Source organism: Manis javanica, chromosome 13 (genome assembly GCF_040802235.1).
Source record: "Manis javanica isolate MJ-LG chromosome 13, MJ_LKY, whole genome shotgun sequence".
NCBI classification, from domain to species: Eukaryota; Metazoa; Chordata; class Mammalia; order Pholidota; family Manidae; genus Manis; species Manis javanica.
The window spans coordinates 97,427,872-97,450,433 of record NC_133168.1 but is presented as its reverse complement, the minus strand read 5'-3'; the positions used below and the strand labels follow the sequence as shown (position 1 = coordinate 97,450,433).

The following is a 22,562-nucleotide window of genomic DNA, read 5'->3' as shown; positions in this document are numbered from 1 at the left end:
CTGGGCAGGACTGTCCTCCGCCTCAGGCCCTGCCCAGGGGGAGGCGTGTTGCTCCTTCAGGGCAGGAAGCACATCAGGGGGCTGGCAGTGCCTGCCCGCCTGAGGCCCCGTCTCCCTGTCTGCCATCACGGAGAGTTGCGTGGGAAGCTTGGCCTCAGCTCCCCAGTCCATTCCCCGCCTCTCGGTAGCCCCGATCCCGGGCCAGGTCCGGGTGCTGTTTCTGGGCAGGCCGCCCCATGGAGGGCCCTGGAGGTCCTCCACCTTGAGAAACGGTGGGGACGTTCCAGCATCGTTCTGGGCTCAGGGGGCTGCTTCCGATGCACTTTGGCTGCCTTGCTGCCTTGCAGGGTGATGGTATAAAATAAGAGTTGAGTGCCCAGCCATGAAAGGTGAGGGACAGAGTCAAGAAGCCCTGGGTGGGACCTTGTCCACCCCATCCCCTGGGTCTAACGTGTCTTGAGAGAGTTAAGCCACCCAGAGCTGAGGACACTGAAGGCGTTGTCAGCTGGGGGGTGGGGGCAGCATCAAGGCCGCCTTCCTGGAGGAGGAGCTGGAGAATCAACAGTGGGAACAGGCAGGCCTGGATGGCACTGGAGGGAAGGCGGGTCCCCGTGTGAGCAAAGATCCGGGACCATCCCAGTGCCCCCACTCCTCACCCCCCTCCTCGTCTGCATCCTGTCCTTCCTCTGCCCCAGGTCATCTCCATCCTAGACGAGATCTGGATTCAAAGGCGTGTGGCCAGGCAGTACGACCTGGAGCCCGATGAGCGCTTCCAGTCCTTTCTCCAGGCCGTGGAGCCCCTGGATGAGCAGCAGAGGTGAGGCCGGCCGGAGTCAGGCGTGGGCTGCAGCTGCCCGCAGGCTCTGGGAGAAGGGACCCTGACGTGTGCCTCCAGGGGCTCACAGGTGTCCCTCTGTCCTGCAGCTACATCCTGTCCTGCCAGCTGGAGCCAGAGGGCCAGAGGGCCGGCAGAAAGGGGCTGTCGCAGCTCTTCAGGCGCCACAACATTTAAACTTTCTGGCCAGGGCAAGGTGAGTTTCCAGGCGGGGGCGATCGGCAGGGGGTGGGCTGCTCCACAGCCTCAGGGAAGCTTCGGGACACATGGGGTGTGGGGGCGTCCTAAAGACAGGTGGGGCTGGGATCCCCCAGCTCCTTGGTGGACCAGTCCTGCCAGACTGAAGGGTGGTACCCCTCCCCCTCTGAGACCCAGCCTCCTCCTCTGTGACTAGGTGACGCTCAGGAGACTTCCCGTGACAGGGACGACCCGGGTGCTTGTGATTGACAGGACCCTCCGTGCAGGACCAGGGGCCCAGAGGGCAGTGGGGACGGGGTGCAAGCAGGATAACGGGGGGAACCCGGGATAACCTGCCTCTTCTGTGCACCTGTGTGGCCCTGCAGCTGCCGTCCTCGGGCCCGCAGCCCTGGTGGTGCCCTGGCTGCGTGCGGACGAGAGCTCCCCCTTCGGGCAGGCGGCACCCGGCACTCCCAGGCCCTAGCCTGCTTCCTGCTCCTCTTCCTGCCCCTGCTCATCCTCAGCCTCTGCTGCGGCAGGTGCTCTGGCACCTCCTCCGTCGGTCGGCAGACCCGGGCAGCTCCCCAGGCTGCCGCTGCACCCCAAGGACCCGTACGGAGCTGCAGCCAATCTGGCCTCCTTCCTGCTGGGTCGTCCCCTCTGATCGTGGCCCGTTGGACAGAGGCGAGCTGCCCCACCACGCGGAGGGTGTCACCACTTGTGCACGTGGCCTCCCGTGTTGTCAACACCACCAGTGCCTGGGTGCCATCAGCCACCGAGTTGTAGCCACACGGTTCCAGGAAAAGTTGGGGCCGTCCTCACCAGGCCTGGACATTCCCGGATGGACACAGACACGGCACAGTGCTGTGTGGAACCACCGCCCCCTGGGTGCCCAGAGGAGCCATCTGAGGATGCAGGGGTGGCCGGCGGCCACAGGTTCCCAGGGAATGCTCCCAGGGGCGACCCTGTGCAACTTCCACCCCTCATCCCTGAGAAACAGCCTCCCTGGGGATTAAAGACGGCAGGGTGAGAGGTTACACAGAGACCTCCTCCCAAAACCACATATAATATGAAAATATAATTCACACAACTCAGCCTGAAAGAATAAAAGGAAAGAAGGCTACGCAGACTGCACACACCTAGAGAAAAGAGCAGACCTCGCGGAACAGGGTAAGGTACCAGAGCTGTGACCCGGCGGGACTCGAGCCCTTCCCCCACCGCAGCGCATCGGCGGGAGGAAGAGACACAGACCAGGGACGGAGTGGACGCCTGGCACTGCTGAACACCCAGCTCTGGAGATCTGTTCGGAGCACAAACCTACATTGCATGGTGCTCTGGTGATTAGCAGGGCTGGAATACCTGGAGAGATGGAGATTCCCACTGCTTGTGGAGAACAGGGATTCATCTCCGGCTGCTCTGGGCGGGCAGTCTCAAAAACTTCCTAAAAGCAAGAGGGCTGCTGAAGGGGCAAGGATTGCACAGAGCTTACTGCTCAGGAGAAAGGCACAGGGCTCTGGGGACAGACCATCATCGGAACCCAGAGAGAAGCCATGTGGCCGAGGCTGCCAGCAGCATCGATGCCGGAAGCTGCTGCTCCAGGGGCAGGGATGTCAGGAGCCTGTCCCATCCTCCGCTGCGGTCGGCAGATCCTCTGGGTGCCAAGTGTATGGACACAGCCCCGGCCCCTCCCTTCAGGGGAGGCCTGCTGGCCATAGGGGCAGCTGGCCACCGGAGGAGGTGAGGCCCTGGCCCTTGCTGCCCCCCCACTGTTTTTTCAGAAGATATATTTAACTTTAATAATAAAAATAAAGAAATAGCCTCCCTGAGGGCAGTGTGATGTGGATGTTGTCCCTGGGGGTCACCCCTGTGCAGGTGGGATGCAGTCAGTCAGAGGACTGCCCCCACCCTGCTCTTTCCTCTCATAGCTCTGCCCCACAGGCAGTCATCTTGTGCCCCCCGACCCACCCCGGCCCTCAAACCCTCTGACCCAGGGTGGTCCCGACCTGTGTATGCCAGGTTGCCCTCCATTCTCCGTCCTTGCTCATAAGGTGCTCAGGAAGAGCGGGGTGCTCTAAGACCCAGGCGTGCACACCTTGGCAGCACTGGGAAGAGCTGCCCAAAAAGAACCTGGGCCTTACTGCCTGTCACCTATAGATTATGATCAGACATGAAAGTCTACTGATTAGAAGCCCCGGGGTGTCTCCTCATGTCTGGGACACCAATGCACATGTAACCCAAGTAGATCCCAGGGCTGCAGGCCACCAGTCTAGCACTGTCCCACTTGATGAGACACAGCTGCCCCACACATTTCAGAAATTCCATTGCAAAAAGGTGGAACTTGGTCTCTCAAAGCACCTCCAAGAGGTGCATGCCTTCCATTGGGGGGCTTTCTCTGAGCCCAATTTCTCCACACTTCACACCTCAAAGCTCCCAGGACCCCAGTCCTCCCCCATGGTGCCCCTCAGCCGCCCATCCCCAGGCCAGGCTGGTGTGAGGCCCCTGGTGTCCCGCTCCTGGGTCCTGGCTGAGTGGCCTGAAATCTGTGACAAATGGCTGGGGAGGCTGAGCGGAGGCACTTGGCTCTGATTCTCCCCACACGCTCCCCCAGGGCTCTCAGGATGTGTTCACCCTCCCAGGAGGGGAGGCCTGGGCTAGAGGGGAGTTCCAGGATCACCACAAACACCCCCTTGGGGGGCTCCAGGCTGGAGACAGTCTCCAGGCCTTATGCTGCACGTGGAGCCACAGACTGGGGACTGGGGAAGCAGACGTGGGCCCTCCTGACAGCCTCAGGTGACCAGGTGGCAGGAGGTAAAATCGGGATACCCAGGCCACCCTCCTTTCCCTGGTCCTGCCCACAGAACCCTCAGAGCCATCTGCCTGCATGGTGGTCCCAGGGATGACCTCAGGCTCCCCGGCCACATAGGGAGGGAGGTTTGGGCAGGAGGACGGCAGACGGGCCGCTAGCAAGGCAGGGGCCCAGGTCAGACCTGTCATTCTGCACGGCCCACCAGCCTCAACCTGACACAGAAGAGCTCTGGGCCCAGAAACAAAGCAGCAGCCCTGGGCCTGCTGGGTGGTCACTGGGCCAGCGGTCCGTCCTGCCCAGGGTCTGTGCGTTACAGCCTAGACCGCTGGTGCAGGGACACCAGGATCACACGGCGGCGTGGCCACCCTGACTGTGGGCTGCAGCCCACCTTCTCCACCCGGCGTGTGCTGGGGAGGTGGCTGGGCCCTCTGGTCCCTGGTGCGCTCCTCTGCACCCAGGCACGGGCTCTGGGGGCTCCCCGTCTTCGGGCTGTTCAGAGAAGCTGATGCTGGTGTTCTTGTTCGCAGGCTCAGAGAATGAACTTTGCAAACACTCAAGGAAGGAGAGCATGGGCGAGGCTTCTATTTACGGATAATGCAGAGGACAGAGCTCCTGGCTTGCCCCTGCCCGGACGGGACAAGAGAGCCCCGGGGTGATGCACTGTCTAGGGGATGTAGAGGCAGGTGAGAGACAAAGGGCCAGGGATGCAGACCTGCTGAACGGTCCCCAAATGCTTATCTTCGAAGAGACACTAAGTTTCTGACCAGTCTTCCAGATTATTTTGCTTACTTGCCTGTATTACTTGCCTCCATTGCACATCATCTGATTAGGGCTAGAGGAAGAAAAGCAGCATCTGGGAAGTTAAAGAAAATGAGCCGGGCCTTTGAGCAGCTACGGTACATTTTACAACAGCCTCATTGAATGGACACAGTGAAGACATGGGCGATGCTGCAGTCTTTTCTTATGTGGGGGATATTCAAACATTTCAGGACAACTCACTCCTCCTGCCTTTTTAGTTTGAATTAATCTCACACAAGAACGCTTATGTTACTTTAGAGAATGAATGTGACTGACTTTGCTTAATTGTCTGATACGGAGTTTCAGTAAGGGTTTTATTCCGGAGGCCCTCACCCGGCTCTGTCTGCGCCCACAGTCCCTGCCTCGCCAGCACTCAGGCCCCGTGGCTTCCCTCCCCAGCTGCCATCCCCTCCGAGTTCCTCCTCCAGGCTTCCCTTCCACACTCCCCAAGCTCTCTGCTCCCATGCTCGCACCCCTCTCCCTCCGCCCTCCCAGCCTTCTCCTACCCCCACCCCTCCCCTGGGCTGGGACTCCTGTTAGGAGGGCATTGTGCATTTTTCTCACTTCTTGTCCCCGCTGCAGCAAAGAACTGAAACGCAGAGACACAGTAGTGAAGTAGAATAAAAGTTTTATTTATGGAGAGAAAGTGCACACTCAGACAGAGGGGAGTGTGGGCTACCTCAGAGAGAAAGGCGCATGGAAATGTAGGGGGATCCCGCTTTTAAGGATTTTTCAGGAATGTGACAAAGGGCTAGGGGTGTGGACCTGTGAAGTGGTCTCAAGATGAGACGTGACGTTTCTTATCAGTCCTCCGGGTAATTCTGCAAAATTAGCTTAACACAAGAAATGCACTGCTCAGATTCCCTGCAGAATAGCAGCTTCGTGGTTGGAGAGCATATCATTTAAGACTGCCTTCCCTGCCTCCAAGGTGGGCTGAGTTACTGTATGTTTGCTCAAGAGCATGCTAAGTGTGGATAAAATGAAAATTCCTGGGTCCAGGATTCTCACCTGGGCCTAGTCGGCTAGCTCACCACTCATGTGGGCAATAGGTTGCTATTGACTCTATATAAAAAAGCTCCCACCCAGTGCTCTGGGTGACACGGTGACAGGGCTGCGAGGCTGCAGGAGAGCAGAGCAGAGGCTGGAGTGGTGGCAGCGCTGAGGTCAGAGGCCTAGAGGATGTCTGCAGGACGGCTGTGCAGGCAGAGAGGCCCAGGGGCAGAGACCGGCTTGCTGCATGCAGACTCGCTCTCATTGGATGGCATGTTAGGGATTGACCTGCCACGGTGGAAATAAAGTTGGGTATAGCCCTTCCACCCCGAGAGCGGTTTACTGTCATTGCTTTGATCACATTGAATCCATAGCGAACTTGCCTGGGGTTGAAATCGATCAGCAGGACATTAAAACTCTTACTTCTTCACTTCCTGGGCTTTGAAATGCAATCTTAGCTTTAAGATCGACTCTCTCCTGTCTTACTGTGCTGCGATGGCTGGGCTGGCGTGCTACGTGAACTGTCCAGTCCGCAAATTACTTGAATATACGGGGATGGAGGAGGAGAAAGAGCACATAGGTACAGGTAAAAAAATAAGCTGGGCCTTTAAGCAGGCTACGTGAGTCTCACCATGACATGATTCACTAAACACAATCAAGACAAGGGTGTGCCGAGAGACCTTCCTTTGTCTGGGGAATACTCAAGCATTCCAGGCCAGTTACTCCTGGCTTCTGGAACTTTAAGTGATCTCACTGAAGAATGCCTATATTCTTAGTTTGCTATTTTTACCCTAGAGAAGGGAGAAGCACAAGGTGCCAAAGAGCCCCGTGCACCTTATTAAGAAGTGCAGACTCTATTTCATTGGCCATACAGGGTCAGAGAAGGATTTTGAGCAGCGAAATATGATCACTTTCTTATAGGTAGGTGATCTACAGTAGTGAGGGGGAAGAATTTAAGTGGGAGGCAGTGAAGGCTTGGGGGTCAAGTAGGAGGCCACTGCACAGCTTAGGGGAGAGACGGTGAGGGCTTGGAAACCCAGTGTGGTGGTGAGAACTGAGAGGAGACACAGACGTGAGAAAGAGCAAAGTCACTGGAACCGGGCCTGACTCGCTATGCGCAGGATGGAAGGCGAAGCCGTCTCCCAGGTTTCTTCCTGGGATGGCTGGGGGACAGGTAGCGATACTGGTAATAAAGTTGTGGGCAGAGGAAGATAATGGACTAAGTTTGGAAGACTTTAGGTTTGGGATACTTGTGAGTAACCTAGGAAGAATTAATATTGTCAAAATGGTAATCCTACCTACGGCAATCTACAGATTCAAATGCAAACCCTATCAAAATACCAACAGCATTCTTCAACGAACCAGAACCAATCGTTCTAAACTTCATAGGGAACCACAAAAGACCCCGAATAGCCAAAGCAATCCTGAGAAGGAAGAATAAAGCCGGGGGCATGTCACTTCCAAAATTTCAACTCTTAGTAAATCTGCATAAAAAGTCAAGATCTACTACAAAGACACAGTAATCAAGACAATTTGGTACTGGCACAAGAACAGACCCACAGACCAGTGGAACACAGTAGAGAGTCCAGATATTAACCCAAACATATGCGGTCAATTAATAGGCGATAAAGGAGCCATGGATTTATAATGGGGAAATGACAGCCTCTTCAACAGCTGGTGTTGGCAAAACCGGACAGCTACATGTTATAGAATAAAACTGGATCACTGTCTAACCCCACACACAAAAGGAAAGTCAAAATGGGTCGAAGACCTGAATGTAAGTCATGAAACCATAAAACACTTAGAAAAAAAACATAGGAAAAACTCTCCTGGACAGAAACAGGAGCAACTTCTTCATGAACATATCTCCCCAGGCAAGGGAAACAAAAGCAAAAATGAACAAGTGGGACTATATCAAGCTGAAAAGCTTCTGTACAGCAAAGGACACCGTCAACAGAACAAAAGGACATCCTACAGTATCGGAGAATATGTTCATAAATGACATATCCGATATGGGGTTGACATCCAAAATATATAAAGACCTCACGAACCTCAGCAGACAAAAAGCAAATAATCCATTTAGAAAATGGGCACAGGATTAGAACAGACACTTCTCCAACGAAGAAATTCAGATGGCCAACAGGCACATGAAAAGATGCTCCGCAATTGCTAATCATCAGAGAAATGCAAATTAAAACCTCAATGATACATCACCTCATACCAGTGAGGATGACCACCATCCAAAAGACAAACAACAAATGTTGGCGAGGATGTGGAGAAAGGGGAAGCGTCTTCCACTGCTGGTGGGAATGTAAATTAGTTCAACCATTGTGGAAAGCAGTATGGAGGTGCCTCAAAAATCTCCAAAGAGAAATACCATTGACCCCGGAATTCCACTCCTAGGAATTTACCCTAAGAATGCAGCAGCCCAGTTTGAAAAAGACAGATGCACCCCTGTTTATTGCAGCACAATTTACGATAGTCAGGAAATGGAAGCAACCTAAGTGTCCCTCAGTAGATGAATGGATAAAGAAGATGTGGTACATATACACAATGGAATATTATACAGCCAGAAGAAGAAGAAAATCCTACCATTTGCAACAACATAGCTGGAGCTAGAGGGTATTATGCTCAGTGAAATAAGCCAGGCAGAGAAAGACAAGTATCAAATGATTTCACTCATCTGTAACAACAAAGAAAAAAAACCTGAAGGAACAAAACAGCAGCAGACTCGCAGAACCCAAGAATGGACTGACAGTTACCAAAGGGAAAGGGACTGGGGAGGATGGGTGGGAAGGGAGGGATCAGTGGAATAAAAGGTGCATTACTATTAGCAGACATAATATAGGGGGGCCACGGGGCGGGCTGTACAACACAGAGAAAACAAGTAGGGATTCTATAGCATCTTACTATGCTGACGGACACTGATTGTAATTGGGTATGTGGGGGGGACTTGATGATGGGGGAGTCTGGTAAACATAATGTTGCTCATGTAACTGTAGCTTGATACCAAAAAATAATCATAATAACAACTTAATAAAAAATTGAAAAAAAGATTATCATTTAAATTTGAAGGAGGGATTAAACAATTTCTAGATAAGCAAAAGCCGAGAGAATTTAGCTCCCAGCAACCATCTCTACAGTGTATTTTTGAGGGACTGCTACAGATGGAAGTGTTCCTAACATTAAATAGCTGTCACCAGAAGTAACAAAAGGGGATAGACAAAGAGTACAGAATATGACACCTAATATATAAAGAATGAGGAGGGAAAATTAAAAAAACAGCCTCCCTTAGACTGTTTGTAATAGCATACTTAACTGAGTTAAGATAGATTCTTAGATAGTAAGGAAGGTAAGGCACCCTTGAACCTTTGGTCACCACGAACCTAAAGCCTGCAGTGGCAATAAAGACATACCTACTGCTAATCACCCTAAATGTAAATGCTCTGAATGCACCAATCAAAAGACACAGAGTCACTGAATGGATAAGAAAACAAGACCCATCTATATGCTGCCTACAAGAGACGACTCACTTCAAACCCAAGGACATACAAAGACTAAAAGTCAAGGGATGGAAAGAGATATTTCATGCAACTAATAGGGAGGAAAAAGCAGGTGTTGCAGTACTTGCATTAGACAAAATAGACTTGAAAACAAAGAACGTCACAAGAGACAAAGACAGACGTTACATAATGATAAAGGGGTCAATCCAAAAAGAGGATATAAGCATTATAAATATCTATGCACCCTACACAGAAGCACCTACATACGTGAAACAAATACTCACAGGATTCAAAGGGGAAATAGAATCAATGCACTCATGTTAGGAGACTTCAACACTCCACTCACTCCAAAGAACAGATCAACCAGACAGAAAATAAGTAAGGAGACAGAGGCCCTGAACAACACATTGGAACAATGGACCCGACAGACATCTACAGAACTCTCCACTCAAAAGCAGCAGGACACACATTCTTCTCAAGTGCACATGGCACATTTTCAAGAACAGATCATATACTAGGCCACAAAAAGAGCCTCAGGAAATTCAAAAGGATTGAAATTGTACAAACCAGCTTCTCAGACCACAAGGGTATGAAACTAGAACTAAATTACACACAGACGAAAAAGCCTACAATCACATGGAGGCTTAACAACATGCTCCTAAATAACCACTGGCTCAATGACCAAATAAAAGCAGAGATCAAGCGATATATGGCGAGAAATGACAACAATAATTCAACAACGAAAATCTGGGATGCAGCAAAGACACCGCCGAGAGGGAAGTATATTGCAGCACAGGCCTACCTCGGGGAAGAAGGGCAATCCCATATGGACACTGCAAACTCACAACTAACCAAGGAGACAAAGAAGAAAAACTGAGGCCCAAAGTCAGTAGAGGGAGGGACATACTAAAGAGTAGAGCAGAAATAAATAAAATAGAGAAGAATAAAACAATAGAGGGAATCAATGAAAGCAGGAGCTGGTTCTTTGAGAAAATAAACAAAATAGTAAACCCCTAGCCAGACTTATCAAGAAAAAAAGAGAGTCAACGCACATGAACAGAATCAGAAATGAGAAAGGAAAATACAGTACTGACAGCACAGAAATATGAAGAATTATGAGAGAATACTATGAAAAATTATATGGAAAGAAACTGGATAACCTAGAAGAAATGGTCAACTTTCGAGAAAAACGCAACCTCCCACGGCTGAGCCAGGAAGAAACAAAACCTGAACAGACCAGGGGCCGCAGGGACGCTGACCCGGGAACCCCCGACGGCAAGGCCGACAGGCACCTCGGGAAACACTTATGATTCCGAAGGCGCGGCCCCCCGGCGGCCCGTCCCCCGCCGCCCCGACGCTGGGCACCGCCGGGCCCCTCAGCGCGCCCGGCCCTCGCCCTCGAGGCCGCCGCCGAGAACCTCCACACGCGGCAGGGACGCCCTCCGGCCTCCCCGCCTGCGCGGGCCCCCGGCCGGGCCCAGCGAGGACCCACCACCCGCGCAGCCCGCCGAGCCCTCGCGCGGCCGCCCCCTCAGCGGCGCCCCCGCGCCCGCAGGCGGAGGCACAGGTCCACGCGGACACCTACCTTCCGGCCCGCAGAGCCGTCGCTGTCGCCTTCACCCCTGAAGCGCGGCCCGCCCGGGACGCTCGGCCGCAGGTCCGCCGGGAGGAAGGCGCCGCCGAGCACAGCGCGGGTCCACCCTCACGCGGTCTCCGCGGGGCCCGCTGCGCGGACGGGGCGGCGGCCCGGAGCATGGACGGAGCCGCGGGAGCTGCCTGGGCCTACGGCGCCCGCGAGGCTACCGACTCTTGAATGCGGCGGCGGCGGCGCCTGCAGCTACTCAGCAGCCGCCGGGCTCACTGGTTCCGCGCGCTCGCCCAATGGCTGCCGGCTCCGCGGCGCCGCCTGGCTTATTGGCCGCGAGTGCCGTCAGTCGGAGGCGGGCCTTCTCGAGACCTGCGCGCTCATTGGCCGCCAGGGCAGTCCCGCGCCGGCTGTCATTTTCTTCGATAGACTTTCTGATTTTTCATGAGATGACCCACGCGTTAGTTTTTTAAAAAATTAATCAATTAATTAATTTAGGTGTCCTTAATACACAATCACATGAGCAACAATGTGGTTACTAGATTCCCCCCATTAAGTCCCCCCCCACCCCATTACAGTCACTGACGATCCGCGTAGTGAGACGCTGTAGAGTCACTACTTGTCGTGTCCGTGTTGTACCGCCCTCCCCGCGCCCCCCCTGCCTTCTGTGCGCTGCCCCTGCTGCCCCTCATTGCCCTTGTCCCTCCCTCCCGAGTCCCTTTCCCGCTGGTAACTGTCAGTCCGCTCTTGGGTTCTGTGCGTCTGCGGCTGTTTCGTTCCTTCAGTGTTTGCTTTGTTCTTATGCTCCACACGAGTGAAATCATTTGGTGCTTGTCTTTCTCCGCCTGGCTTGTTTCACTGAGCGTAATACCCTCTAGCTCCGTCCATGGTGTTGCAAATGGTAGGAGTCGTTTTCTTCCTATGGCTGAATAATATTCCATTGTGTATATGCACCACATCTTCTTTATCCATTCATCTACTGAGGGACACTTAGGTTGCTTCCATTTCTTGGCTATTGTAAATAACTCACCTGTTATTAAGTTATTTAATTTTCAAGGGACTGGGGATTTTCTACATATCTTTGTATTACGGATTTGTAACTTAATGCACTACGGTCAGAGAACAAATATATTTTGTATGATTTCAATTCTTTGAAATTTAGTTCAGTTTTGTGATCTATGTGATCAATATGTTATATGCTCCTGAAAATTCTGTTGTTGTGGAGTGGGATGTTCTATTAGTGTTGACTAGATCTAGTTGGTGGATACCATTCAGTTTTTCTGCATCTTTGCTGAGTTTTTTATCTACTTGTCCTATCGGTTACTGAGAAAAAAAGTGTTGACATATCCAAGTAGATTGATGGACTTGTCTGTGCTTTCCCTTGAGTTACATTAGTTTTTCTTTTCTTTCTGTTAGCATTTTGGGATGCTTTTAGGAGGTGCTGTAATATATCCTCCTGGCGAGTTTATACTTTCCTCATGATGTTTGGAGATGGGTGTGAGCGCGCGGCCCGGTCCCGCTGCCTCTGCGTGTCTTCGGCGCGGGCGCCCCGGCACTTGCACAGCGCACCTGCTGTTGCGGGAGAGCAGCGCGGGACGCGCGGCAGCAGGGTGCCCAGGGCGGCACGTGGCCGGCGGCGGGCGGCCCGGTCCGTGCCCGGGGTGGGGGGCGGGGCTCGAGGCCACGGACACCACCCTCGGGCGGCGGGCGCGCCCAGGGACCCAGGGACGGTGGTCCCCTCCTGTGGGGCCGGGCCTGCCCTACCTCCCTACCGTGGCCAGGAGGGGAAAAGCCCTGCCTCCGGGAGCGCAGCCCGGGCACGGGGACGGGGGGTCTAAGGCCGGCGCTGGCCGGCGGGTGGGCGCGAGTGGAGGCGATAGGAGCGCAGGGCTTAGGGGCTCCCGCGCTGCGGAGGGAGCCCGGAGGGAGCCCAAGGCCTGCCTGCCTGCGGGCTGGGGAACCCGCCGGCCTGCCCGCGGGTTGGCCCTGCCTCTGGGCGGGGTTGCCAGGCTGAAGGCGGGTGTGCCCACCGCCACCCCCAGTCCCGGACGCGTGTGGGGGTGGGGGACGAGGCCCGGCAGCCGCAGGTGGTCACGGTGGGGCGGGGAAGGCGCTGGGCGGGGGGGGGGGCACCCGCGGTCAGCGGGCAGGAGGGGCAGGTGGCCGCGGACTCTCTTGTCCCCCCCGCCAACCCGCACTGGCCACAGGAGCTCTTTTCTCCGACTTTCTCTCTAAATAAAAGCCTCCCTGGCTTTCTTTCCTACCTTGATCAGTGTTTGCCAAGTTCAGTCTTTGACTCTGGGAACAAGAACCCCGGTATCATTTTAGTCTTTTAAAATTCCCCGTTCTGCCCCCTCATTGTTTCTGTGTCCCATCAAGTATTTTATCAGACCTGTCCTGTTTTATATTCCTGTGAATTACTTCCCTTTCCCCTTGAAGTCGCAGACCCTCACCCCTTCTCCTTGGTTCAGGATGACACACAGACCTCATTCTCCCCACGTAACCCCAGGGAGGGGAGATCCCAGGGCAAAACACATTTGCAAGCCAAATCAGGCAAAGGGAGAAATAGTGTTCAAAAGCCGTTTATTGCCTACAAGCAGTCGCCCTGCGTCTCCCTCCCTCTCTCTCCTGCTGCAGTGGAAGAGAGCCAATACTCCCACCAAGCTCTCCGGTCCAGGGAAGCCCTCGCTCGCCCATGGAGACGGAATACCTCTCTCCACCCCTTGGGAACCCCTGTGGATGCGGACACGCACTAAAGCCAGCCCAAGAGAGTCGGCAAATACTGCAATTTTACCCACACCCTGTCTGTGGAACAGATGTCTATGGCTTCCCTGGATGTACTTGACTAAATTTTGTTACTTTTCCTCCTGTTCATCTGTTTCCTGTCAATCTGTTTCTTACTCCAGCTAAGGGAACCTCAGGGAGAGGAGAAATTCTTCCTGCCACCACCGGTCAAGTAGCTGTTTACCAAGGGCTGAACCAGGACCTCCACCTTTTTGTTGGAAGGAGCAGGATCGTGTGGAGAAAATGGAAATTATAGCCAGGCTTCTTGCCTGGGTGTCACACGTTGTAGACCTGAAGGGCCTGTTAGCACGTCTATGGGATGTTCACAGAGAGGCTGGTCAGTCTTTGGAGTGTTAGGCAGAAAGTCAGCTATGAGCGGGATGAGAGGGAATTAAGGCCAGTAAAGCCCACTAAAAAAGGGACTCAAAGAGCATTCTGTCCCAGGGGCTGAGGAGGAGCAGAAAAGAAAAACAAAACGCTAGGGAAGTGGCGCAGGAATGTCTGCTTTGGACCCTTGCAAGCAGCTACTTCATGTGTCTGCACCCCAGCCTCTCTCCTACCATTTCCCCTTGAAAAGCCCTGACCCCTTGCGTGTCAGGAGGACGGCGGTTCTCTAAGGCAGGAGCCTGCCACTCCCTTATTTGCTAGCAAGTCAATAAACTATTCTTTCCTTTCCTCAAAACGTTGTCACTGTGTTTTGTGATTTGACCTCAGGGACGAGGACCGGGTCTTGGTATCACGAGCAGCACCCCCGACCCCGACCAAGTGCCCGCAGGGCCGCTCCCTCAGTGTCAGAGGCCACAGGGCCGAGCTGTCAGGGACGCAGAGCTCCCGGCTTCCTCCTTGCTAGCCACAGGGGACTGTGCCGGCCAGGAGTGCCTGCTGTGTGGCGGGTCAAGCACAAGCCTCTAGAACTCCCTGTAAAGTATACATTGAAAGCAGTACTGCCTTCCAGGAGAGCTTACAGACTGGAGTGACCACCAAGGCCTTGGAAGATGTCGGGTGGTGATTTCCACAGACCCTTATTGAAGTCACTCACTTGGCCTACTCAGAAAAAGGATGAATCTTGGAGATGACAGTGCATGATGGTCACCGTGATCGGAGTGTCTCAGATTGCAGTCACTGCTGCACATGGGGCTTCATCACTTGGTCCCCAAGCACCCAGTGTGTAAGTATTGGTCAGGAAAATGCTCTTTGTTCTCCTCCTGTGAGTAAAGACCAGCAGGGCAGTTATCTTTGAGCCGGCAAGGAGAGAAAACTATCTCAGAGGTATGTCCAATCTCCAGACTTAGGTTGTCCCTTAGTTCGAAGGAACCTTCCTGTCCTTTTCCTTCCAGAAGCCGTCACACTGGCCAATCCCATTGATGGCACTACGCCCACTGGACCCAGGGATCAGGAAGTACAACTTGTCTAAGCACCCTGATAGAGCAGTCACGGGTCAGAAGGTGGGAAATAAATGCAACACAAATTCAGGGGCCTTTCATCTTCGAGAAGTTTCTACAAGTCTATTGTGTGGGCATGCCTACCTCTCCTAAGGTGATGAATGAGGTGCTGTACCTGGACTCTCCTCCACCCCCCACACACAAAGGGCACAGCAGCCTGGTAGACCAACTTGCATTTCAGAGGCAGCACAGACCTCATTTCCAGTGTGCTACTCTGACCCATTTACTGATTGGTCTGAAAAGCACCTAGTCTGAGAGCAGCCTGGACCTTTGGAAGGTGGATGCCAGTAGATGGCAACACCTGGAACGCCTTTCATTGCTGCACCTTAGAGGTGCACCCCTGAAAACGGCCTACCGGGGGACTGACCTGCCCAAGATCACAAGGCCTGAACCCAAGCCTGACTTGCGTGGTGTTCCACGCCCCGTGCCAAGCCTGGTTGGCATTCTGCCATCTCCGAGTCTGTGCATTAGACACACGTGACACCAGCCCCCAGGAGCTGGACGGTCATCCATATATCCCTGGGGATGTCCCTAGGGAGGAATGTCTGGCGTGACCCTGCCTGTGCAGGTTGGGACGTTGGGCACCTCCTGGGAGATACTGTGGCCTCAGCGGGACAGGGAACTGGGGAGAAAAAGAGGCCTGAACTCAGCTGGACTCCTCAGAGCTGGGACCCTGGTGACACTGCCAAAGAGTGAGGGGAGGGCTCTTGTGGAGATCTGTGCAGTCGTGCTGGGCAAGGGCCAGGAGGGTGGGCAGTCAGCAGCCCAGAGGGGCATGTGGGCGTGTCTGAATGCAAGGAGGGGCCCCGGAAAAGGACCCTTGAAGAAGTGATGTCACTGAAGACACGCCCAGTAGAACCTGAATTGTGACCCGGACGGAACCCAGATCCTGGCCGCAGACCCCAGTCCTGCTCACTTGACCGGAGGCGCTCGACAGAGCAACATGCGGTCTTGTTGTGCGGAGCCTTCTGAAGGCGTGGGAGTCAGGGAAGCCGAGACGGAGAGTCCTGCTGCTCGCTGTGGGCGCTGGCTCAGTGACCTCCTCCACCGCCTCTGTCCGTGTCTCCCGAGGAGCCCCGAGGTAACATAGGGTGGCCCAGAGCGGGCCCCTCCAGGGCCAGGCCACAGCGTGACCCATCCCGGGCTGAGCTTCCAATGGCTCTTCCTGTGTATGTGTGTGTGTTGGGCGTGGGGCATGGGTGGGACTGAAGGTTGGGGATGAGAGGGGCCGTTCCTGGGTGGCAGCATGTTCTGAGTTGGTGGACCCCTAGCAGGGCAGTCAATATCACAGCTCTGGTCTCAGCATTCATGACATGGAGGTGAGTGTTGGGACCAGGTACTTCCACGCACATGTTAATCCTGAGCCCGGGGGTGTCCTCTCCTTCCCTCAGGGACTGGATGTCTAGGCAGATGGCCCCGTGTGCCTGATCTCGGGGGCATGGTTTGGGGCCCACACTGGCGCCTGCGGGGAGGTCCGCGCAGCCCCAGGTGCCTCCTCCGCAGCTATGAGGGGCCAGCTTTGCAGAGCTCCACTCTGGGGTGCGACGTGGAGCTGGTGGATGAATTCACCTACTCCATCTCCCTGGACCCGGGGCAGGCTGTCTACACCCAGGACCCTGTTCCAAACCTGGCAACCTGCCAGGGCCCTCCCAGGGCTGCCCCATGAGAGTGGCCGACAGGCCCACTCCAGAGGGCCTGGAACCTCGTCCCTGGGGGCACCCCGTGCTTCTCATTGCTCGCACCGCAGGGGGCTGGAGGCTCTCGGGTGAGCTGCGAACCTCCCTCATCCTGGTGGTGCCTGGGTTTCCCACTGACTATATCCCTGCTGCCCCCCTCAGCCTGAATATGAGTCAACTATTCATGGGACTAAGGTCCCCAAAGTCAGGGATCCCTGGACACGCGTGAGAAGGAAGTGGAGAAAGCGCTCGGCACGAGTGGGACCAGCTCCAAACACCAGCCAGAGTGCTCCCGAGGCTACACTCCTTCCCGACCATGCTGACCACCCTACCACAGGCCAGCGGCTCCCCTGGTGAGTACCCAACCCCCTCCTCAGCACAGTCTGGCCTCTGCCCACAGTCCGTTCTGTGTCTTGAGCGTGCCCACATGTGTCTGAGCCATGGTGTGTTCCTCTGACAGGTAGAGTGGCTGGTGATCAGCCTGTTAGGGTGCCCATGGGGAACATGGGAGGAGCGTTAGAGGGGCTCCCCAGGCACTAGGTGCTGCAGAAAGGACTGCCGGCCAAGCTGGGCCACTTCGGGGCTATTACTTCTCTGTACCTGACGAAAAGCTTTCGGCGTCACCCGTCAGTGGCCTCGATTTGGAAAAGCACAAGGAAAGCAGCCTTGGGAGCAGAGGCTCGCGATTCCCTCTGTCTGGGCCCGGTCTTGTCCTCACTGAGTTCACATGAGGGGCCTCTGGGGACAGCAGAGGGGTACCTGGACAGGTTCTGCGGGGACTTCCTTCAGCAACAATAGGTGTGCAGCACCCATTTGGTGCAGGCCCTTTGGGCACACTTAGCATAACTGTGTGAAGGAAGCAGACACAATACTGGGACCCTGTTCCGGGGGGAGTCGGGAAGTCACTTGAGGTGTAATCCGCAGGTCATGGCCGGGGAGCGCCATGGGCGATGCCCTCACGGATTCCTCATGTGATGGGGGGCATGACGAGGGCCCAGAGAATGAACTGAGAATGTGAGTTTTCACCACGCCCAGAGGGGGCACCGCCCGTGTGCACAGAATGGGGGGAGGAGGCGTTTGGGGCTTGGGGCAGGGGGCGCCCAGCAGAGCCCAGCAGGTCACCCATCTTTGGATTCCCACGGGCCGGCTGACGACTGGGGACTTCCTACTCGGGAGGACGGGAGAGGATGGGGACCCAGGACAGACACGCAGGGTCAGGAAGGGGGGTGGCAGGTGCCTGGGCAGGCAGGGGAGGGCAGAGCGGCTGGAAACACCAGCCTTCTCACTCTGCCACCCACCTGCCTTATCGCAGCCCGAGGACAGGACTGGCTAGGCGCCTTCCCTGGGAGCCCGAGAGTGCGCCCGCGGTCCACCATGACAGCCAGCCTTCATCCACCCTGGAGGGCCAAGTTCTCCACCATTTGGTCCAGGAGGAGCACCTGGGGCCCACAGTGGCAGAGCTGGAAGGTGAGGGGCTGCAGCCAGGGGACCTTCTAACGTGGGCTTCCCTTCAAAGCCATGAGGGCTTTTCTGTCATTGTGGGGCGTGGGGAATCAGGCCCGGAGTGACCCTTTCTCTGTGTCCTGCTCCAGCACTACGTCAGAATAAACAGAGATGGCGCTGCCGGTACCTGTCGTGCCAGCTGTATCTACAGCCACTTAAGGAGCTCCCTGAGACCCCTGTGCTGGAGCTACACCCGGCGTCACCTGCTTCGGTCCCTGCAGAGATGGAGGACGTCCCAGCAGTGTCCTCAGTCCCGGTGCTAGCTGTGAGCACCGGGGACATCCCAGGAGTGGTCTCAGGCCCCGAGCTGGAGCCCCTTGAGCCCTCAGGCCCGGGGCTCAGGGCACCTGCAGGAATGGCACCAGGCCTGATAGAGCCAGAGGCAGACCCGGAGCCCACCAGCCCCTGTGCCGCGAGCACCCCCTGTGCCGTGAGGGAGGAGCCGCCCACCATCCTGCAGTTCACCCCCCGCCTGGTGGCTGAGCAGCTGACCCTGATGTGTGCGGTGAGCAGAGCGGGCTCTCGGGGTCGGGGCTGGGCCTTCCCTGTGTCACGGGCTGCCCGAGACCTGCCCTCCCCTGACGTGGACTCCTGTGATCTGGGCCCACGTCCCAGCTTCCGCACGACTCACCCTGTGCCCTGAGAGACCCTCCCCACGCCCAAGACTGCACTGAGCACAGGGGGACGGTAGGGCTGGCCCGTAGGGGTCCTTGCCGACCAACGAGGAGTGGAGGGAAGGTGGGCAGGGCCTGGCTGGGCTGGGAGGGGCAGGGCAGGGGAGGGGTGTTCAGGGAGGTGCTGCCAGGGCCTGAGGTCCTCCGGCCATTGGCCTGGCAGTCCTCCACAGCCTCGGCACTTCAGAGGCCCCTGCCATGGACCTGACGGCGTGGGAGACACAGACACCACCAAAGGCCCTGGGTGCAATCGTTTTGGGGAAACTACACCTGAGTGGGTACCGGGATCCACGGGGTGGCAGAATGGGAGGTAGATCCCCCAGGATGGCAGGGTGAGCTGCCTTGTGCTGCAGGGAGGAGGTGAGCGAGGGTGCCTGCGAGCAGAGCCCCTCCGTTCCCCACCACTGTGGGGCCATGTGCATCCGGTCCTGGGCGACTCAGTGGACGGGCTGCAAAGCCCGGATGGCCACAAGGCTCACAGCACACCCCCAGCTGCCTGGGCTCCAGCTCTGAACGGTCACCCTGCCTGGGCATGGGGGCACGAGGGGCACACCTGGATGACACACACTTGTCATCCCTAGGAGCTGTTCACCAAGCTGACATATTCTGAATGGAAGGCCAACCTTTGGCACCAGGCACCGACAAGAACCATTGAGCACCTAGCCCCCACCATCCATCAGATCAGGCAATCTGGTGCCACAGCTAACGTGGTCACCTCCTCCTGCCTTGGGGCCCCGAGCATGACGGACCGGGACAGGGCCCGAGTGGTGGAGTTCTGGATCTGGGTGGCCAAGGTGAGTCATGGGACAGCCCCTGGGGTCCATCCTGGCATCTTGGGACCGGCTCCCCTCCTTGGTCTGCTGTCAGGATGGGTGCCTGGGGCTGCCTACACAGTATCTGGGCCCCTCCTGCCTGGGGAATGTGGACCTGGACCCACAGGCCCCAGGGGGCGGGGGGCAGGGACAGTCATCCCTGGCCCCTTCCTTGGGTTGAGCTACAGTCCTCCACCCAGGAGGGCTGCTCAGCAGGTACCAGGTGTGCTGCGCTCCCTGGGTGTCTGTCTCCTTAAGGACAGGAATTCATGGGGGGACAGAAGCAGAGAAGCAGGCCATGCGCTCAGCTCTGTCTTCCCTCCCAGGAGTGTCTGGCCCTCAGGAACTTTGCTGCCCTACATGCCATTCTCTTGGCCCTGCAGTGCCCTGCTATTCGTCGTCTGGAGAGCACCTGGAGACATGTGTCCTGGTGGGTAGTCCTGTACCAGGGACCAGGGTACCTGAGGGGACAGGGATACCCCTAGGTCTGGGAGTGTCCCCTCAGTCGGCTGGGACCTCCTGGGAGGCGGCAGAGCCTAGGGACAGGGATGGCGGGCACTTGGGGCCCCCTGTGGGTTAGGTCAGCGATACCCCTGGAGGAATCAGTTCCCCGCAATGTCAGGTGTGGGGTGAAGCCAACTGGAGACCTCGAGCATGCGTTCTGCAGCAGGAGGTCTCTGCCCCAAGGACAGCGACCTGGCCCAAAGCAGATTCGCCCCTGGGAGAACTGGGAATGGAGGCCCCGGGTGGAAACAGCAGCCCCCTCCCCAGGCCACGGAGTCCCCAGGGCTCAGGGCCGTGCTGGAAAGCCTCCTGCAGGCTAGTGGGTCTCGTGGATGCCCCAGGAAAAGGGGTCTGCCCCCAAACTCTCCTTCTGGCCATGTTTCTCCCTGCTCCTGTCCCCTCCCCGTAGGAAGAGCTCCTGGATCTACAAAAAACTTAAAAACACGGACAAGGGGGTTAACAGGAAGCAGCACCTCAAGGTAAGTGGGGGCTGGGGGTCTGGAAGGGACGGGTCCATGGGGCAAGTCCTCTGCCGTGCTGTGGCCCAGCCTTGGGGCAGACTTGAGGTGTGCGCGGTGGGAGGGGGAGCTGATGGGGGAAGTAGGGTCCCCCAGGCCCCTAAGGCCCTCGTCTTTCTCCCTCCCTGGCCCCACTTGACTGGGGTCCTGGCATCCAGTGAGGACCCAGAGGACAGGCCCCTGGTCAGGGCTGGGGCTGGCGCGGGGTCGGCAGCAGGGGTGGGGCCCGTGACTGAGCAAGGTCGGCCTCTCCCTGGATCCTCTGAGACCGTTATCCTGGGGTGCGGACCTGCCAGGTGGGCAGGGTCCAGGGAGCACAAGACGGGCTTCAGCTTTGTGCACCCCACCTGCTTGTGTGAGGGGAGTCATGCTGATAGCCAGGAGACACTGAGACCTAAGGGCACCCTGGGAGGCAGGGAACTCTCCTGACACTCGGCAGGTGAGGAAGCCCCTTGGGGCATCCAGATGCCTTCTGAGGACACCTGTGATTATGGGTAAGTTCTGGAGCTGCGATTGGCCTACACTGAGAGCCTGCTGGAGGTGGGGACAGCATAGCTGCCAGGGGGCTCAGGCAAAGCATCCACCCACCACGGTCTGCTTGTGGGAGGCATGTGGGAGGGGAGCACGAGCACCTGAGTGTCCGGGGCCTTGCAGGAGGCGACAGCCACCATGATGCAACAGCTGTGGGCCCCCAAGGGATCCCAGGATATGAAGAAGCAGGTGAGAGTGGCGTGGCGCGTGTCACGGGCGGTGGGGGTGACCCTGCACCTGCTCCTGGTCCCACCAGCTCTGAACTGCCAGCTCTGGTGTGACCAGGAGGGCGAGAGCAGCTGGGTACAGGGGGAAGGTGGAGGACAGGTGGAGGGACCACAGGTCCTGGGATTGGCCAAAAGCCAGCCCTGGGAGTGCCCGGGAGGGTACAGCAGGGTGAAGGGAGGGGAGGGAGGCAGCACAGGGTGGTCCACAGGAGATGGGGGCTGCGGGTATGGGGTTCAGGGGAGGCCCTGTGGGATTCCCTGGTGCAGGTGGGGACTCATCAACTCCCCACCCCGGTGGCACAGGGCATGGTCCCGTTCCTCGGAGTGTTTCTGGATGACCTGCTCGCAGACAAACTCCTGAAACATAGGGAAAACGTGAGTGAACCAGCAGGGCACAGGGGGTCAGGATAGTCAGCATTAGAGAGGAGACAGCGCCCACTGAGCCTGGACGTCACAGCACCAGCCTCACCAACCTCCTTAGTGCCCCCAACTCTACCCCAGGAGCTGGGCTTCTTGGAGAGGGATGGAGTCAAGAACCCATGGGCAGGACCCTGTCTGGCACATCCCCTGGGTTTAACGTATCTTCACACAGTTGAGACATGCAGAGCTGAGGACACTAAAGGCTTTGTCAGGTGGGGGGTGGGGGTGGCATCAAGGACACCTTCCTGGAGGAGGAGCTGGAGACCCAATACAAGGAACAGGCAGGGTTGGTTGGCATTGGAGTAAAGGCAGATTCCAGTGAGCAAAGATCCAGGACCATCCCAGTGACCACTCCTCACCCCCCTCCTTGTCTACATCCTGTACTTCCTCTGCCACAGGTCACTGACATCCTAGATGAGATCATGGCATACAAGGGTGTGGCCACGCTGTATGACCTGGATCCCGAGAAGCGCTTCCTGTCCTTTTTCCGGTCCGTGGAGCCCCTGGATGAGCAGCAGAGGTGAGGCCGGCAGGAGTCAGGCGTGGGCTGCAGCTGCCCGCAGGCTCTGGGAGAAGGTACCCTGACGTGTGCCTCCAGGGGCTCACAGGTGTCCTTCTGTTCCGCAGCTACAACCTGTCCTGCGAGCTGGAGCCAGAGGGCCAGAGGGCCGGCAGAAAGTGGCTGTTGCAGTTCTTCAAGTCCGACAAGATTTAACCTTCCTGACCAGGGCCAGGTGAGTTTCCGTGCAGGGGTGATCGGCAGGGGGTGGGCTGCTC

General features: G+C 56.6%; 1 protein-coding gene across 2 annotated transcripts; it reads left to right on the top strand.

The window, feature by feature from the left end:
* Positions 1-12,938: 12,938 nt before the first annotated feature.
* Positions 12,939-21,038, top strand: LOC140845713 (ral-GDS-related protein-like). 2 transcript variants are annotated; one of them, XM_073220535.1, is made up of 3 exons: positions 12,940-18,604; positions 19,355-19,567; positions 19,912-21,038. In XM_073220535.1, the coding sequence occupies exons 1-3, from the start codon at positions 18,323-18,325 to the stop codon at positions 20,068-20,070; spliced, it is 654 nt and encodes a 217-aa protein (XP_073076636.1). In that variant the 5' UTR covers positions 12,940-18,322; the 3' UTR covers positions 20,071-21,038. The 2 variants fall into 2 exon arrangements, with proteins under 2 accessions (XP_073076635.1, XP_073076636.1); XM_073220534.1 differs by having other exon boundaries at positions 12,939-18,604; positions 19,355-21,038.
* The last annotated feature ends 1,524 nt before the right edge of the window (positions 21,039-22,562 follow it).